The 19,991-nt window shown below is 48.0% G+C and overlaps 1 protein-coding gene across 1 annotated transcript; it reads left to right on the top strand.

Annotated features, from left to right (window-relative positions):
• Positions 1–1,021: 1,021 nt before the first annotated feature.
• Positions 1,022–16,619, top strand: KRTDAP (keratinocyte differentiation associated protein; the record flags this gene model as incomplete). The annotated part of the gene is made up of 6 exons (XM_084256886.1): positions 1,022–1,108; positions 2,372–2,410; positions 2,506–2,547; positions 2,723–2,767; positions 3,251–3,298; positions 16,515–16,619. The coding sequence occupies 6 exons, from the start codon at positions 1,022–1,024 to the stop codon at positions 16,617–16,619; spliced, it is 366 nt and encodes a 121-aa protein (XP_084113012.1).
• Positions 16,620–19,991: the final 3,372 nt, after the last annotated feature.

The following is a 19,991-nucleotide window of genomic DNA, read 5'->3' as shown; positions in this document are numbered from 1 at the left end:
TGACCATCTCGAAGACCTGTTTTTGCCCTTTTTTTGTGTGTGTGTTTCCCTATTTCTTGTCTTCTTGGATTCTTAAGACCCAAGAGTAAAGTTATGAAGACCCAAGAGTAAAAGATGGGCAGCAGGATAATGAGGGGTCCAGCTCCAAGGGAATAAGGGGTACACCTTGGTGGAAGGATGCTTGAATTCTAAGATAGCCAATTAAAGAAACATTGATTCCACCCGCATCTGGTGTGAGGCACGTCCCAGGGGGTGTGCCGGAGCTTAAGGTATCTTTCCTGACCTCAGGGAACTTACTCTTCTGAGAGGGAAATGAAATGAGCGACTCTAAACACAATGCCAGAGAGATCCTAATGAATTGACAGGCCAAATCTGCGATGGGAAAGATAGGGGTGTGTTGGGGGGAGGTGATGGGAGAAATCAGGGTACTCCATCTAAGATGGATATTGGCTTCTGAGAAGGAGTGAGAAGAGTGTTTTAGGGATAAAGCGGGAGAAGCACAGGCAGATGCTTGGGGTACTGGGTGAAGAGTCCAGCTGGGGCAGCGTGTGAGGTGAGGGCAAAGGGAATGAGAGCAGAGAGGCTGGTGGAGCCGGAGCATGGCGGTCTCCATCCAGGCTCAGGTGTCCAGGCAGAACAGAGCAGGGAAGAAAAGAGCTTGACTGTAGGGAAGCAAAGAAGAATGGAAGGGAGAGATGCAGAGACAAAAGGAGAGGTTACTCGGGTGCCATTGCCCATCCCTTGGAGGGACAGGTCCAACCTGTCCCCATCCCAGCTCCATTTGCATGTGGGGCCCATTGCCTGCTCAGCTCCTGAGTGCCCCGGGCAGAATGTGAATTGAGAAATCAGAGGTAAGTGGGGAACAGTCCACACCTCCCCCTCCCAGAGCCCCGGGGGTGGGCGACAGGATCTGAGGTTGAGTCAGTGGGGTGGGAACCCCATTTCTGCTCACATCCACCTCCCTGGGAATATAAAGGGCCAGCAGGGAGGCCCCGCCTCAGAGCACCCCATACTTGACACCATGAAGATCCCAGTTCTTCCTGCTGTGGTTCTTCTCTCTCTCCTGGCGCTCCACTCTGCCCAGGGGGCTGCCCTGGGGAGCTCTGAGGTGAGCGAGTCACCTGGGCCTCCTCTCAGACCCATCCCTCCCTAACTCAATTTCCTCACCTTCTGTCATGCTAAGTGGCTGTTCTTAGCTTTGGCTGTTATCTGGGGCTGAACGGGCAGCTGGGCTCTGAGGACTAGCAGAAAAGAGGCAAGGAAGCAGTGGGTTTCTGGGAAGGCCGGTGGGGGTGGAGATGCTTGTATTTCTGCAGCGGGTGATGTGGGTGAGGCTGGGGGACTGAATCTTGGGGGGTTGGGGGCTGAGGTTGGTCATCTGTGGTCAGCCTCACCTTTGCTGTCCTGGAGCTTCCCTGGTGCCCAGGCTCCCCCTCAGGAGGAATCCCGAGGCTCTTTACCCCCATCATCTCCCCAGGTTGGGGGGAGAATATCTATGCTGGATTTAAAGGCCTAAAATAGGGCGTGACAGATGCAGCTGCTTAGATGGAGGCCAGCGGTGCCAGTAGCAAGAGGGCACTGGTGCCTCGGGAGGAGAAGTCCAGCCCTGGAGGGGCTAATCTTGCTCCATCTGGTGGCTGCTGGGGGGTGGTGGGGGTGGTGGTGGTGGTGGGGTGGTAAGAAGGGGAGGTTCCCAGCCTGGCATGGGGTTTCAACTTTTAGGAGAAACTGGAAATCTGGATTTCCTTATGAATTCTTACTAATTAAAAATGTTTGATTCAAATGAAAAAACAAGCCAAATTACTACGAAAGATGCAACTATTTGGGCGGCTGCTGCTCATGACAGCTGATGCAGGAAGGGAGGAACAGGGACTAGGAAGGGGGGGCTGCAGTTGGGAGCCTCCAGATGGGATGCCCTGAGGTCATGCGTCAACACTCGGGTCACCAGATGGAGGGATGATAAACTCACAGCCCAGTTAGAGGAGGCAGCGGGGCGCCTCACAGCTTAGCTGCCACCTGCATGCTGCTCTCCCCACTCAGTTCTGTGGGTGAGGTGTGGGTGCCTTGGGGACACCCCAAGTCCACTGCGGGCCAGTTCCTGGTCCTGGGAGGATGTCTGGATGCTTCTGTGGCCGCAGGCCTGGGGTGTGACTTCTCTGTGCTCTACGTGCCCCCTCCATCCCTCCCTTCCCCTGCCCTTCCACCTCCCATCACTGGAACAGACTGGGGTAACCCAGGCCATAGGCAGAGCGCAGGCTGCGGTCTTGGGGACCAGCCTGTGGAGGGGGGCAGAGCTGGCTGACAGGGCTTGAGGACAGAGGCACTTGCTATCATGTCATCATTTGGCTCCTTTCTCTGCTTCACTTTCCAGGAAGCAACCACCCTCAGTAATTATGCCTCGGGACCTGAGGTAAGCAACCTCTTCCCCACAATCCAGCTGTGAGTCTGTCCCCCGCATTTTCATGTTCCTCAGAGACTTTGATAACACTTGCTTTCTTTGCCCAGGCCTTTAACTCTCAGTTCGTGAACCTGGACAAATTGAGATCTGTAAGTACAATTCTTTAGGATACGCCCATAAAGACCCACATTACGGTGGGGGTGGGGGTGGGGGTGGGGGTGGGGGTGGGGGTGGGAGGGGAAATGAACGCTTTGTGGAGTGCTCCCATAGCCGCCACAGTCCCTTCACCTTTTCCTGACCCTCCTCTGCTCTCTCTCCCCACAGGCTTTCAAGACTGAAGAATTCCTGAACTGGCATGCCCTCTTTGAGGTAAGCGCTTGGGCACCCCTCACTCTCCTTGACCCATTGGGGTTCTAGCCCATCAGGGTCTTTCCCAAGTTCTGGGAGGGAGTCATTTCCTTGCTGTGATGCTGCCCAGTGTGTTGTCAGCTGAAGAAAGTCCCCCCGGGAGGCTGCTGTGGCCTAGAGGGTGAAATCAGTGACAGAGTGGGGGTGGGAACTTGCACCTCACGCCTCTGTGTACTTTCTGTGCAACTGTGCATGAGTCTTCAGTTCTCAGAGACTTGGTTTTGTCATGTGTGATGGGGGGATGAGGCTGGTCCGTACCTCAAGAGGTGGCCGTGAAGACCAGATAGAACCACGGCTGTAAAATAGTCCAGGGCCCACGCAGCATAAGGGCTCAGGAGCTCTCAGGGATCGTGAAACAATAAACATCACTAGTCTGCAGGTCCGTGCAGGGATGGGCTCATCTGTCTTGTAATGCCTCTCTCCTGCTCTCCCTTTCTGTTTTAGTCAATCAAAAGGAAGCTTCCTTTCCTCAACTGGGATGTCATTCCTAAGGTGAGAGGGGATGGGCATTAGACGGGTAAGGAGGTTGGGGGCACATGGGGCCACTGAAAGGAGGAAAAACCCCACCAAAGCTAAGGGGACCCCACCCACTCCTCTTAGCAGGAATGGGGAGCACTTTCCAAGAGCACCCGTTCTGTCTTGGGCATCCTGGTGGAGCACTGCAGCTCCCCTAGGGCCCCAAATCTGACCCTCTTTTCTCTCCCTCCAGCCAAAAGGATGGAGGAGTGCAGCTCCTGATGCCTAGTGACATGACCTTCAGCACCCAGCGCTGCTGACACTCACTGGAGTAGCAGGCGAGCGTGGGACCTGACCACCAGCCCACACTCCTGCTTTCCGGGATCGTAACTCCAATAAAATGGTTTCCATTCAAACGCCTCCTGCATCTGCATCTCTGTCCTTACCCTGCTGGGCTCTAGAAAGAAGTTAAGATGGCATGGGCTCCGAGGCTGGGAGGCAGAAACCTTGAATTCTGAGAAAGGAATAAGAATGGAGGGAGGAAGACAAGACGGAAATGGCAAAAGAGTCCTTGTATCTTAGCTCCTCAGCACCGGCTGCCGGCCCCGAGGAGCACAAAGCTAGGAGTTGCTGGGTAAGATGCCCAAGGGATCAAAGCCACTCTGGACCCTCTGGCCACTCCTATACCTGCCTTCTGGGGGAAGCTACATCCTTCTGTGGTGGCAAATTGGTGCCAAAGAGCTATCTGGGCTCAGGACCCAGCTTACCAGTCCATCTAAAATCCTGTGTTTGGAATTAGGTAGGTTATAAATCAAGAAAATCAGGGCGAGGGGGCCTCCCTGGTGGTGCAGGGGTTAAGTTTCAGCACTGTGAAGCTGTCTGCAACTACTGCAGCATGAGTTCGATCCCCAGCCAGGGAGCTACCCACATGGCATAGCAGACCTCTCCTGTCTTGCTTGCTTCTCCCCTCAGCAGTGTATTTCAGTCAGTCTGCCTGTTCTGCTCCCCGCTCTGTCTCTAGTGAATCCTCTCACCCCCCAAACCTCTGACAAACACCCCTGTCTTGTATGCATAAATAAATAAATAAATATATATATATTTTTTTTAAATGAAAACCAGGGTGTGACCCTGGGCCTTTCTAAACCTCCATTTCTTTATCTGTGAAATGAGTGTGGACAGAAAATAGAATGATAATGATTACCTGGCAGTGTTGCGACAAAGGTCAAATGAGATGAGATCCATAGGCCTGTGCAGGGCTGGGCTGGCCGCAGGCTCTCAACAACCATGTGTTCCCTCCACCCCAGATTGCTGCGACGGTAACCCACACACTCCCCAGCCCACCTATCCAGCTACTGGTAAAGGTCTTGGAACACAGAATGAATGTTTTGGTTCTAGCAAACGGATGGAATCCCATGGGCTCTTGGTGTCTATCTGTGTACCGTAAGTGCAGAATTAGTTGGAATTATGTCTGGTTTTTCTCTCTCTCTCTCTTTTTAAAATAATGATTTATTTATTTATACAAGAACTGGGGTACAAGCCAGAGGTGCATGGGGGTGAGAGGATTCACCAGAGACAGAGTGGGGAGCAGAACAGGCAGACTGACTGAACATACTGCTGAGGGTAGCAGCGGGTGAGACAGGAGAGGTCTGCTGTGTCATGTGGGTAAGTCCCTGGCCTGCCGGGGATAGAACCCGAGCTGCAGAGGCTGCCGACAGCTTCACAGCGCTGTGCTCAACCCACTGTGCTGCTCGACCCACTGCGCCGCTCAACCCACTGCGCCACCAAGGAGACCCTGGTTTCGCTTGAAAAATAGAGAAGTCAGAAAACAGTGTGTGCATGGGTGGTAGCTACCCTTTTGACTCCACCTGGCCTCGAGGTTGGTAAGTTCTGCTTACATTGCCTTTGGCCTTTGCAAACAATTGAGTTTGCAATCATGTGGCCAGTGGCTTACTTGAGGACTATAAAGGAAATATACACTTGTGCAGGGGAAGGAAAACCTTCCTGCTACACTCCCCAGCTCTGTGACTGGCCTGAATTTAATTAGATTGACAGGAGAAAAGCATACCAATTTATTTAATTTTTTAAAAACATCTTCACGGGAGTCTTCTGTAGGAAAACGAAGACTCAAGGGGCCATTGGGCCCCATGGGCCCCAAAGCTTCTATATCTTTCTACACAAAGCGTGATGAATTGTGGGGATGTGACAAGACAAAGTGGCTTGGGGCAGATGCAATAAACTGTGGGACAGGGAGGAGGAAATATGTGGGGGAAGCAATGGAAGATAAGGGTTGTTTTAGGAGGTTTGTTTGTCTAGGCTGGAGTAGACTCCTGGTCTCTGGTGATAAGAGTGATCGTCTCTTCCTGGTACAGGGAGGGCATCTTGCACCAGGGAAGTTTTATGGCCTGCTTTTAGGTCGCGAGGAGGAGGTCAGTTGGCTTTTTCTGCATCTGCTGTTTCTCAAGAGCTTTCATCTCAAAATAGTCTATTTCCTACAGCAACCTATTTTGAGGTGGCACTTATGACCCCCTTCATTTGATTCCTGCCTTCAGAGAGCAAAGTCTAGATGAGGGGGGCTTATTCGTGCTGTGTGTCACCATGATGGACACACACAGAGGAGGGGCACAAACAAAGGAAGCGTTTTGCAAAGACTGCGGCTCATTTATTGGGTGATAGAAAATGCAGTAGAGGAAGAAGGAGAGGAGGTGCTTAAGATGCATTTGTAGAGCAGTTAGGTTTCAGGGGAGTACCAGCTTATCACCTAGAAGTCAACAGGGTCTCTGGGATGAAGCAATTGTTATAGAGCAGCCCCGATATTGAACGGGTTCCTGGCTGTGGGTCCTCACCTGCGTGCTTAAAAGGGACTTATGAATACTCCACTACAGGCACACACAAAAGGTTAATAAAAGGTTTATTTACAAGGGAAAAGGAAATAAGGAAAATGTACAACTCAGGGAGAAAATAGGGAAATAAAGTCTTTAATGCATCCTACCCGATCCGACGACCTAGAAACCCATAGTCACTCTCAGAGCTGGCCGGAATGCAAGCTGGAGGAGAGCCAAAATGGGGGACCCCCCCCCAAAGCCCACGTGTCTGCCTTTTATATCAACCTGGCTGCTTAACCCCACCCTCAGGTCCCAGCTACCTTCCCTTTGGTGGTGATGGGATTTGGAGTTCCCAGTGTCTTTGTCTTTGGCCTGGGGTGGGGGTGGAGTCCACAAAGCCTGTATGGAATTAGCTTTAGGACATCCTTTTCCCCCTAACACAATGACTACCCAAGTGTGGTTCTGGGGTCAGCAGTGTCATGTGGGAACTTGTAAGAAGCACAAATTATTGGGTCCTGCCCCCCGAGTTATGAAACAAGAGGTTGGGCATGGGGCCCAGTAATCTGTGTTCTAACAGACCCTCTGAAGCTTGAGGACCACTGAGAAAAAAGAAACTCAGACATGATGAAGGTACGGTTGAAGCTAGTAGTTATCTCTTGGGGGACAGCTGTCGTGTGGTGGGGGAGCCCACCAGTGGGGGGGCAGAAGACTTCTGCTGTTGATGCTTTATGTGTACCTTAAATACAGGAGAGGAAAGAAATATCTTCTAGTTGTTGGCTAGGCTTCTGCAACAAAATACAGGGTAACAAGAGAAAAGCATATAAATTTATTCCACCTAAGTTATATCGTATGAGAATCTTTATAAGGAAGGGAAGACTCGACGAGGTTATTAAGCCTATGTGTTTCTGTGCCAGGGCTGGAGAAAAGTGGAAAGTCGTGGGAAAATGGGATCAGACAAAAGAGGGATGAGCTTAGAGTAGGAAACTGGTTATTCAGGTTGGGGGTGGGGGCAGGAGTGTCCCTTTGTCTTAGAGATAAGGAAGAGTCTTTCCTCCTGTCTGGAAGGGCATGTCTCACCCCGAGGGCTTATGACCTGCTTCAGGAGAAGGTCAGACAGTCCTCCCTGCACTGTCTTAGATTCCGTCAGCCTGAGATAGCCAATAAGCCAAGACACCATATTTTGGGGGAGTGTGTCCTGAACCCTGTCAATATACCCAGGCATGCGGTATTTCATAACTGCGCATTACTAAATCAGAGATTGTCTGAGTAATTTGAGTGCTGAGGGAAGACAGCGTAAGGAAGTCATTTGACTCTCTTGAGACTGGAATGGGAAGAACAAAAGTGGCTACTTGGGGGTCCTCCCTGGTGACCCAAGGGGTTAAGCACTGCACTATGAAGCAATCCGCAGCCTCTGGAGCACGAGTTCAATCCCCGGCTGGCCAGGGAGCAACCCACATGACGAGGCAGACCTCTCCTGTCTCACCCACTGCTTCCCTTAGCAGTGTGTTTCAGCCAGTCTGCCTGTTCTGTTCCCTGATCTATCTCTGGTGAATTCTGTCACCCCCTGCATCTCTGTCCTGTACCCCAGCTCTTGCATGCATGCATAAATAAATCTTTTTTAAAAAAAGTGGCTACTTGCTCTGTCAAATGAACGCCAAACATGCCCTGTGGGTCAGGTAATTTAGAGGATTCAAAGAAAGGAAACGAGGGAGTGTGGCCCAGGGGTTAAGTCTCAGCACTCTGACCACTACGGCTTGAATTTGATCTCCGGCCAGGAAGCTAACCCACATGGCGCAGCTCACCCGCTGCTCCCCTCAGCAGTGTATTTTAGTAGATCCACCTGTTCTGTTCCCCACTCTGTCTCTGGTGAATTCTCTCACACACTCCCTCCTTCACCTCTGGCCTACACCCCAGTTCTTCTATGCATAAATAAATAAATCTTAAAAAAAAAAGCAAAGAATGGAATACAAGACAACTATTCTCTCTGGAAAGTGACCTGTACAGGCCGAGGAAGCAGCCAAGTAGTCACAGGTTCTGTGTGCTCCATAAAACATAGAAGCATCTCGAATGGACATGATTTCACCCAGTGAATGGGATGGAGCGCTTTCCACTGAGCTATGGAATGACCTCTAAGATACAATAAAATGGAAAAAGAAAGTGGCACAGCAACATCAGCGAATATTGTGCTGACATCTTAAAAAAAGAGAAATGGGACAAGTATATGCAGGAAATATCTCTAGTAAAAAAACCCAAGAAGTCATAGTGAGCCTCTCTGCAGAACTATGTGCTTTTTTTTTTTTTTTTTTAGATTTATTTATTCAAGCACTGGGTACAGTCAGAAGCACGGGAGGGTGAGAGAATTCACTAGCGCCAGAGCGGGGAGCAGAGCAGGCAGACTGACGAAATACACTGCTGAGGGGAGCAGCGGTCGGCAGGAGAGGTCTGTGCGCCATGTTGGGCCCTCGACCGGAGGCCGGGGATCGAACAAGAGCTGCAGAGGCTGCGGGCAGCTTGGCAGCCCAGCGCTCAAGAGCTGCGCCACCAGGGGATGCCCAGAACTATATGCTTTGACTTTATACCCTTTTGGATTTCGTGGGAAAAAAATTTTTTTTTTACCATGTACACTATTATATATTCAAAAGAATAATTTAAAAAAAACACTAAAACTCTAACAAGACAAACACACACAAAAAATTCTTTGCATTTTAAGGCAGCAGGCGTTAACTTATGAATACTTTGCATTTTGAGGTAGGAGGGTCAACCCATGAATTGTGTCTACTCCGGGTCAGTTCATTTTTACTGAGTGACATAGAGTTCCCATACATTTACCACACCATTTAGCTACTCATTTACAACCCTTTTGCTCTTGGTCTTGGGACCAACAGCATCAGTATCACCCAAGTGTGTGAGAAAAACAGAATCTCAGTCTCTACCCCAGAGCCAAGGAATCAGCATATGCATTTTTAAAAAAGATTTTATTTTTATTTATACAAGAACTAGGGTACAGGCCAGAGGTGTAGGAGGGTGAGAGTGGATACACCAGAGACAGAGTGGGGAGCAGAACAGGCAGACAGACCAAAGACACTGCTGAGGGGAGCAGTGGGCGAGGCAGGAGAGGTCTGCTGTGCCATGTGGGTATCTTCGTGGCCGGCCGGGAATCAAACCCACGCTGCAGAGGCTGTGGACAGCTTCACAGAGCTGCGCTTAACCAGCTGCGCCACCAGGGAGGCCTAGCATATGCATTTTTAACAAGACTCCACACCCCTAACCCAGAAGTTTGAGAAACACTGCTGGTGGCATTATGTTCTATGCTGCGTAGAAGGCCTTCAGGTATCTTATGATCCAGCAGGAGCTAAGGAATGTAGACAGGCTGAACGTGGACACCATTAGAAAAGATGGGTTTAAATCTGTAAAGAGACAGAGAAATTATTTTTGAGCCAGGTTACGGAGCTGGCACTGAAGAATTCATAATGGGGACTAAAAACAGATTGGTTCTCTTTGGAGGCTGCAAAGTAACATTTGTTATTTTGAAAACTGGTAAAGGGACTGGGTCAAGCATTTATTGTGTCTTTCCTATAAGGATTATACCTCAGGGTAAACAAATGGATTTTCTTGATAAGAGGGCTTTTGCAGCTAAGAAATACAGAATAATATTAGTAACATAATATCATTTTGCAACAGATAAAGGATCAGGTTAGCATCAATGACTGCTAAAACCTCAGAGGAACACTGATGGAGAACTTTAGGTGTGGGGGTGGGCAGGCTGAGCATCTGTGAACTGTGGATCCACCTAGCGCTGGAAGAAAGATAAGGAAGGACACCTATCGCACCCCAATGTTTATAGCAGCACTATTTATGATAGCTAAGCTTTGGAAACAACCCCAATGCCCAAAAATAGATGACTGGATCAAGATGTGGTACATAGACACAATGGAATATTACTCAGCAATCAAAAAAAAATAAACTCATGCAATTTGCAGCAACATGGATGGAGCTGGAAGGGATCATGCTCACTAAAATAAGCCAGAAAGAAAAAGAAAAATACCGATGGTCTCACTCATAGCGGGAATTTAGAAAACCTAAATAAGGGACCAGCAAAGCGACTAACAATAGTAAAGAAAAAATCAAAATCAACAAGCAAGTATAAACCAGATACACACTATGGGGTGGGGGGGCAGGGTGGGGAGAGGAAGGATTAGGGTCAAAATAAGGGGGGATGTGTGCAAGTGTATGGGGAATATAACCAAAACGAAAATGCATACATTGTGCAAAAATGAAAAATGATTTAAGAATTATATAAAATAAAATATTAAAAAAAAGAGACGCCTATCCAGTATCCTCATCAGAATCAACCCAAATGTGATTAATTCCTTAGAATTTAGGTCTAACTACCAGTTTGCAGGAAAAAAAGGTACAGAAGAACATAGGAAAATATTGCAGGGAGAAATGAGCAACTCTCCCACCCCCGGCATTTCCATAGGAAATTCTAGAACACTAACAACCCACTTTTAATAAAAACAGTGCAGGGAGAAGACAAGTGGGATGGAGCTTAAAAATGAAAACAAATTTAAGGAGCATATCACTAAAATGCAACATAAATATCTGGCCTATATCCTGATTTGAATAAATCCATTCAAAAAAGATCTATGAGACGATGAAGGAAATTTGAACATTAGCAGTTTAAGAAATTATCCTGAAGTTTTTTTTAAGATAAAAGTAGTAAGATGTAAAAAAATGAAGATGTAAATAAAAATGGCTCGTCGTTATGTTTAAAAAAAGAGTCTTTACCTTAGCAGTTCATCACGGTGAATTTACAGATGAAATAATAAACTGGCATTTGCTTCAAAAGAATCTAGTGGGGTGAGGATGTTGGGAAATAAGATTAGTAAATACTAAAGCCAAGTGAGGTTTGTTATCTAGCTTTTTCCCTTTTGTCTACTTTGAAAATCTCCATAAGAAAAAAAATGTTGAATATCTTTTTTTTCAAGTGTGCTTTCATGCCTTCAGAGCAAGGGAGAGGACAGAGGGGTGTCCAGCCCCCCCTCTCTCCCAGTGAGCAGAGCAAAAGCCCAGAGCTGGGAGTGCAGGGACAGGGACACTGGAATTCACCTCTGCTATCACGTAGGTGGTGGCGGCCGGAAATGCTGGTTGGGCCAGTTGATGGAAGCAAAGCTGAGAAATTTCCACCCCATCCTGTGGTCAGTGAAGAGATTCTGGAAGGTGATAACAACCACAGCCAAAATTGCAACAACGTTTACTCTTATTTGGTTCTTATCACAAGCCAGGTTTTATGCCAAGCGTTTGCATCTATCATTAGCAGATCCAGGTAACAAAGCTGTTAGCTTGGCATGACTGTGCCCAACTCACAAGTGAAGAAACTGGATCTCACAGAGATGAAGTAATATGTTGGCGCTCACGCGACCAGCAGCTGGCAGAGCCAAGATTAATTAAACCTGGAACACCTACTCCATTTATCTCCACTTTGACAGGAGTCGTTCTCACTTCATTTGCTTTATACACTGGGGTTTCCCATAAGATTTTTTTCTGGGCGAAACACATCCACTCCTGAAAAAAAAAAAGTTTGGGAACCACTGCTGATGTCATTTAAGGCAGTGCGGGGCCAGGGATGGGTCGGAGACACGTTTTAAAATCTTTTCCAATTCTGTTCCTGTCACCATGCTGGCTGTGACATTCACATATCTGCTCTTCATGGGGCCTGGGTTTCCTCATTGGGAGAGTGGGCATAATGCCAGTACTTCCCAAGAGTGACAAAACCCTCAATAAAGGTTAGCCTAATTTTATTCCTATTAACAAATGGCAGCGGTGATGGTGATGTTATATAACCAGGTAGATTGTGGGCCGGCGGATTCTCTCTGTGAGAAGGAATACTCACACTTACACTCATTTGCTCTCTCAAAAGTGAAATGACTTTCCCAAAGTCACTGACAAGAGGAAGCCAGGTTCTCTTAAGTCCCAAGACTTAAGAGACTCCAAAGTCTTAAGAGTCCAACACCCTAGAGCTTAACCTACCTTCATTTCCTGTCTCCTTAAACCTCATAGTGCTTTCAGTGTGTAAGATACTGTGTGAACTGCTTAACAGTCACAATCTTAGTTAATTCTCACAACTTTGTGACCTAGGTACTGTTATCAAGTCCTTTTATGGAAAGGAAAATAAAAATCCAAGAGGCAAAGCACTAGCTTTCTGTCACTGAAGTTTCTCATCAGACTCCTGAATGATAAAACCAGAACCGAAGTACAAAGTTGTGGATAAGGGCCCCTCAGCCACTGCCATCCAAGGGGCACACTAGAAATGCTTGCGTATTATACCAAGAAGCAGCTATGAGGTCTTTCACAGTCACAGTGTTTTGCAATAACTCAAAGTTGCTTTGAGTTATTGAGTTAGGAAACCACCTAACTGTCCATCAATAAGAGAATGGAGAAATGAAATACGAAGTAGTAAGTGTCCCCAGTGAAAAGGGGAGCTACGTGGATTGATCAGGTTGAATTTGAAAACCATGAAGTTAAGCCACAACACCAAGTTGCAAAGTGATACCTACGGAGTGAAACCATTTATGCAAAGCTTTAAGATGGGCAGAACAGGGCCTCCCTTGTGGCACAGGCGGTTGAGCGCAGCGCTGTGAAGCTGCCTGCAGCCTCTGCAGTGTGGGTTCGATCCCGGCCTGCTGCGGAGATACCCAGATGGCGCGGCAGACCTCTCCTGTCTCGCCCGCTGCTCCCCTCAGCAGTGTATTTCAGTCAGTCTGCCTGTTCTGCTCCCTGCTCTGTCTCTGGTGAATCCTCTCATCCTCCCGCACATCTGGCCTGTGTCCCAGTTCTTGTGTGTATGAATAAATAAATCTTAAAAAAAAAATAGACGGGCAGAACAGTACTGTGTGTTTGTAGGTATCACCATTTGCAGTAAATGTGTAAAAATATGCATAGGGAGGATCGCTACCAACTCGAGGATGGTGTCACCTTTGGGGAATGAAGCGAGCAGGATCAAGCAAGCTATGGGGCCTCAGTTCTTTCTGGAATGTGAAACTGAAGCAAAAAGATCAAATGTTGACATTTTGACATTTGGGGAAATGTGTACACCAGGATTTGTTAGTTTGGTTTCTCACTTTTTTTAAATATATGTTTGGAGTTTTTCCTAATAAAATATTTTATATCCACAATGATAAAGACACTTTCAGGTCAACCTCCCTTTCAAAGCCACTCAGCTGGGAGAACTCTGTGGCTGACATGGTGCTCTTCAGGTACCGTCCCTCCTGGAGGCCTGGTTTACCCCCACAACAATGACACTGTCAAGGCAGCTCAAGAAGTTTGGCAGATGAAGAGTCCTCACATTCCACCCTTGCCGACCAGCCTCCTATTAAGACTTCCCACTGCATTTGCTGACACCCAACCCATGCACCCACGACAACATTCCTTGGGGCTCCTCCCCCAAACCAATGACAACCCAAACCACTGACAACGAAACCAATGACACCAAGCCAATGACAATGATACCAACGATAGTGAAGTCAATGATAACAAAACCAATGACAGCCAAACCAGACAACCCAACCACTGATATCTTAATTCCTTCTGTATCCCTGGTATACAGTTCCTGGCACAGAGTAGGTATGCAAACACTTGTGGATTGAATGAAGGACCAGTCCCCCGGTCCATGAAGAAGCCCACATCTGGTCACCCACAATCAAGCCTCCTTAAGAGACTGCTAACTTCCTTTCACACATCCCTCTGAGAGCCTCCTCTTCAAGGCACTACAGGATCACTCTGACAGTCTCAGCCAGAAACCCTGTCCCACATGACAAACCTCACTCCATACCCCTCACCCTCATCAATCATTTTCAATGTAGCCTCAGGGTTCAGCTCTCTCAGCATTGGTGACCTCTGAAAGATCCTTCAGGGCCTCCAGTAATCGGATTCCCCCTTACAGCTTATCCTCAGAACAGTCCTGCACAGCGATTCCTAACAGAACATGTGGGTCCCTCCCCTATGGGATCAGATGCCAGAAACATGAGCCTTTGACCCCTGAAGTTCTCCCCAAATGAGAGTATTCAGATAGCACCAGAGGCAAGCTGAGTGTATTGAGAGATTAAAGTCTCAATCACTGTATAATGTAAAAATTGTGCCCCGGGGGCCTCCCTGGTGGCCTAAGGGTTATGTCTCAGTGCAGTCTCAGTGTTATCACTAGTGATTTCCATCCCTGGCCAGGGAACTAACTCACATATGGTGCAGCAGACCTCTCCCTTCTTGCCCGCTGCTCCCCTCAGCAGTGTGTTTCAATCAATCCACCTGTTCTCATCCCCACTCTGTCTCTGGTGAATCCTCTCACCCCCTGCACCTCTGGCCTATACCTCAGCTCATCTATGCAAAAATTAAAAAAAAAATTTAAAATTGTGTCCCACGGCCAGACTCTCTCGTTACTTCTCTTTTTTTTTTTTTCCATGTCAGAAGGGTGATGTGCTGACATTGTAACAAGGTTTAAGGGAGGCACGTCTCACACAACCGCTTGAACACCCAATCATCATGCTTATGAATTGGAAAAGGATCTCGATATTTCTTATACATCAAATAATTTGCATAATATTGCCCTGGATATAATTTTTGTCTAATGTAAACCTTTAAAACAAGGCATAATTTGGGGAACAAGGTAAACCTTTAAAACAAGGCATAATTTGGGGAACAAGGTTTTTAATTTAAAAGTCATCATAAAAATTGCACCACTTTCACAGCTTTGGTAAGGCACAATTAACAAATACAAATTGTATGTATTTATGGTGTACAACATGATTATTTAATATAAGTAGACACTGTGCAATGAACCACAAACAAGCTTATCAACATATCCATCACTTCACATAGTTATCTGTTGTGGTGGTGGTAAAATCTAGTCTCTTAGCAAATTTCAAGTGTATATAACAGTAATTTGAACTCTATCACTGTGCTGTACATTGGATCCCTAGCATTTTTTAAAAAGATTTATTTATTTATTTATACACACAAGAGCTGGGGTGCAGGCCGGGGATTTGGGGGCTGGGGTGCGTGTGAGAGGATTCACCAGAGACAGAGTGGGGAACAGAACAGGCATATTGACCAAGTACACTGCTGAGGGTAGCAGCGGACAGACAGGGGAGGTCTGCCTCGCCATGTGGGTTGCTCCGTGGTCGGCTGGGAATCGAACTCATGCTGCTGAGGCTGCAGATTGCTTCATAGTGCAGTGCTTTAACCCCTTGTGCCGACCAGGGAAGCCCCTGGATCCTTGGCATTTATTTAGCTTGCATCACTCAAACTTTATACTCTTCAACCAGCATCTCTCCATTTCCCTTGCTCCCTAGCTCCTGGCACTCACCATTCTGCTCTCTGCTTCTATGAGCGCCACTTTTATAGGTTCCACGTATAAAAGACATCATGCAGTATTGACTGTTTTAGACCATGTCTATTTTTTATAAAGATTTATTTACTCATGCATACAAGAACTGGGGTGCAGACCAGAGATGCTGGGGGTGAGAGCATTCACCAGAGACAGAGTAGGTTGCAGAACGTGCAGATCTACTGAAATATACTGCTGAGGAGAGCAGGCGGCAAGACAGGAGAGGTCTGCTGCGCCATGTGGGTTGCTCCTAGCCGGCGGGGGATGGAACTCGTGCTGCAGAGGCTGGCCATAGCTTGACAGCGCTGTCTCTAACCCCTGCACCTCCAGGGAGGCCCTTAGACCATTTCAAAGAGGACATATCAGATATCAGAAAACAGTTCAAGAGCTGAAATTTATAACAAATTTTTGTTTGGCCATTGATTCATTTCTCAATCAGCTCAAAGACACCTCCCAAGGTCTGTCCTGACCTCAGAGAAGTCCTTCTCGCAAAGACCCTGCCAAAGAAGAAACTCTATTCCCTTTAAGGTCCGAAATTAACAGTTCTTTTTTTTTTTTTTTTAAGATTTATTTATTTATACATGCACTGGGTACAGTCAGAAGCGCGGGAGGGTGAGAGAATTCCCCAGAGCCAGAGCGGGGAGCAGAGCAGGCAGAAGGACCGAAGTACACTGCTGAGGGGAGCAGCGGGCGGCAGGAGAGGTCTGCGCGCCATGTGGGACCCTCCTCCGGTGGCCGGGGAGCAGCCGGGGATCGAACCGGCGCTGCAGAGGCTGCGGGCAGCTTCGCAACCCAGCGCTCAACTGCCGCGCCACCGGGGAGGCCCCGAAATGAACAGTTCTCACTCTCCTCTGTGGAGAAGTCAATTTCCAGATCCCACCTGGCTACAAACCCCAAAGCTAATTCCTTTTCCCTCCTTCTCTAGTTCCCCCGTCTGGGTCAGAAAGCCCCGGAGCATTGAGCTACAAAATCTGGTGCCCCCGGGTCCTTGTCAGAAGGACATCCCAAGCCCTGAGAGTTGCACCGGAAGAGCTTCCCTTCTTTCCTCAAGCACTTCCGGCTGGAGCAGACTTGCGCATGCTCCCTGCCTCTGGAGAGCCTTTCCCCCACCAACTTCCGGTTTCGGCAGCTGCTGGAGCTGGAGCACGTGCCCTGAGCCGCTTCACAGCTGTTTTGGTTGAACAACTACCCAGGACATCAGTGAGGAGACCGCGGCAGTGGCCCAGATGTGAGAGGGGAGGCGTTTTCAGACCTTGCTGCAGGGCCGCCACCCGCGTTATCTGGACGCAGACCTTGAAGGGCACGTGCACGCTGAAGAGAGTTACAGAAAAAGGCGGGAAAGCTGACGTGCTGTTTGAGGGACCTTGAGGCTCCTTCCTGAAGTGGGAGCCTGTGAGACCCCAAAAGTCCAGGCAGTGCTGAGGGCCTCAGGATCCAGAAGGAGGGGTAAGGAGAGCATAAAACAAGTGTGGCATCTGTCTCTTTAAATCAATTACATATTGACACAATACTTTGACTATCTTGGCTTAAGTAAAATATTAATACTAATTTTATTGTTTTACTTTAATGCGGCCATTAGAAAATGAAAAATAGCTTACATTAGCTTTCTGTTGGACAGTGCTGGAGCTCTGGCACATAGTAAATGCCCATTAAGTCCACTAACCACACTTTTACAGAGTCCATCCTGTGAAAAGCTTTCTGCTCATCATTGATTTGGCTGTGAATAAAATGAAACTGAACTGCGTGCTCAGCTCTAAGTGGAAAGACACACAGTAGTGAGCACAGTCTAAAGGCACTCACGGTCACGATAAATAAGTGCCGTCCAAGAAATAAAATAGGACAGTGGAACAACAGATAATTGCAGTGTCTTTTTAATTAAGGTGCCAGGGAGGGCCTCTCTGAGCTGGTAGCGTTTGAGCCAAGACCTGAATGACTAACAGAAGGAGTTGGCCCTAGAAGGTATGTGGGTAAGGGATCCAGGCAGAAGGAACAGACTCTGCAAAAGCCTTGAAGCAAGAATGAGGTTTCTGTACGTGAGGAACTAAAAGGCGCGCTTGTGCTGGGGAAATAGGTGGTGAGAAATGAGCCTGCAGAGGTGGAGGTGTGGTGGCCAGCAAGTCACAAGGGCCCCCTGGGCTGTGGTCATTGATATTCAGGCCCAAGAAGAAACTTCTGCAGCAGCTGTCTCCACCCAGTTCTTGTGAAGAATTAAGCCCCAACATTCTAAGGCAGCCATTGCATGTAATGAACTAGGTCATTGATTGCATTAGGGGGGGGGGTATTAACTGTATCATCCCTGGGAAAATGGAGGAAACTGTCACTTACACCATTCTCTGGAGGACTTAATTCTCTCCCAAGTGTCTGAGAAAGGCTGCATAAGAGGATACTTAGCAGGAGATTTGAAAAGATATGTTTATTTATGCATACAAGAGCTAGGCTGCAGGCCAGAGATGCAGGGGGTAAGAGGATTCACCAGAGACAGAGTGGGGAGCAGAACGGGCAGATCCACTGAAATACACTGCTGAGGGGAGCAGCAGGTGAGTCAGGAGAGGTCTGTTGCGCCATGTGGGTCAGCTCCCTGGCCGGGAATAGAACTCGTGCTGCAGAGGCTGAGAGGCTGTGGATAGCTTCATTGTGCTGTGTCATAACCCTTTGCGCCACCAGGGAGAACCTGAAAAAATCACGTTGACTGCAGGTTAGAGAGTGGATGGGACAGGAACCACAGGCAGAACAGAAGCCATGAGGAGATCATGAGGAATCCTTCACAGTGGCCCGACTGAGAGACAGCAGCACCTTCCAGTGGGACTAGAGTAGCTGGATGGTGAGAAGTAAGTGTGTATATTGGTAGCTAGAACCAACTGGAACCAATAGATTAGACTGGAGGAGGAGAAGGAAAGAGGAAGACATCAGAAAATGGGCAACTAGGGGGTGGTGGTGATTTGGATTCTAGTCCCAGTTCTGCTGGATGGTCCTGGGCAAATAAATGACTTCCTCTCTGCTGAGGCTCAGTTTCCTTATCTGTAAAATGGGCATTGTGGCAGGCATTTGAGGAGATCATGCCTAAAAGCATAGGCCTGGCTCTTGGTAAGCAATTAACTGCTATTATTTATCAGCACTATCGTTACTGCATAACTAGCATCCTCAAGTAGGCCAGATACTGGGCTCTCAGACCAATCAGACCCGGCGGGTTCTTGCACTGTTCTGTTCCTTGGAGAGCTGAATCCTCATCTCTGAGCTTCAGGCTCCTCTTCTGCAAAGGGAGCTAATACCCTCCCTCTACACGTGGTTGTAGAATTCAGTGAATCTTACATGTGACAAGCTTGGCGCTCAGGGTAGTACACAGTAATTGCTCAAGAAACTGATACTATATGCTAGAGCAATTCTAGCTTTCTTCGCCCCTTTCCCCAACCCCTACGATCCGTATGTGTGTGTGTGTTGAGCAAAATTATTACTTAAGTCTTTATTTTATTATGAAATATACCTGGAAAAATGTAAGCAGTACAGAATTACATAAAGGAGAAGATGAAAGCCGGCTTACCTCCCCTCCGAGCCTCCCAGGTAACTACTGCTGACTGTTGTACAACCATCAGAATTTCTCCTACAAGTGCTGTGTGCACACGTGGCCTGCTCTTCCAAGGGAAACAGTGTAAGATAATGGCTGGGAGTTCAGACTCCAGACAGTTAGAGACCCAGGTTCTAGGCTTACCCCTGCCACTTATTTGCTGTGTGATGTTGGGCAAGTTGTTTAGCAATTACATTAAGTCTCAATTTACCCTTTTTTTTGTATAAAGAAACGTCACGTAGTGTTGACCTGAGCGTGCTTTGGTCAAGAGTCACTTAGTGGGGTGTGCAGAGGTATGAGACCATGTCCACCGGTGTGAAGGTCTCAGCACACTTAGCTGTGATGATTGATATTCCTACTTTACAAATCATAGATAATATTGTTTCCCTGATGACCTTCTGCAGCCACTTTCATAGCTTAGTAAGACGTGGGGAGCTTTTCCCCACACAAATACTCATCGTGATTTGATGCAGCTAAGCAAGTGGACCCCCTTCCAAATCCTCATCCCTAAGTTCTGCTTCTGAGCGCTTCCTGGCAGCCTGGGAGTTGGGTCACAGCCTGCCTGGAGCTTGCGCCTCCCAGGCTCTGAGGGTGTGTCATAACCTGGCTACCCGGGAGGTGGCAGGCATATTCCAAGGGAGGACAGGAGGTAGCGCAGAGAAAGTGGGGCTTTTTGCAGCCTCTTATCTCTGTGCCCTGTGCCCTAGGGACTTGGTGTGGCTTTTGCGGGCTCTTCTCCTTTTCCTCGGTGGGACCCTGTACACTTTTTGACTTTTCACTAGAGGGCCTCGGATCCAGTTCAGGCTCTCCAGAGACCACGCCCATTGTAGATCCTAAGAGCTCGACTTGGTTTTCTTTTCTTTTTTAAAGATTTATTTATTTATTTATGCCTACAAGAACTGGGGTACAGGCCAGAGGTGCAGGGGGTGGGAGAATTCACCAGAGACAGAGCGGGGAACAGAACAG

This window comes from Talpa europaea (genome assembly GCF_964194135.1).
Source record: "Talpa europaea genome assembly, chromosome: 16".
NCBI lineage: Eukaryota > Metazoa > Chordata > Mammalia > Eulipotyphla > Talpidae > Talpa > Talpa europaea.
Note: the sequence above shows the minus strand (reverse complement) of the source record. Positions and strands in the feature narration are given on the sequence as shown.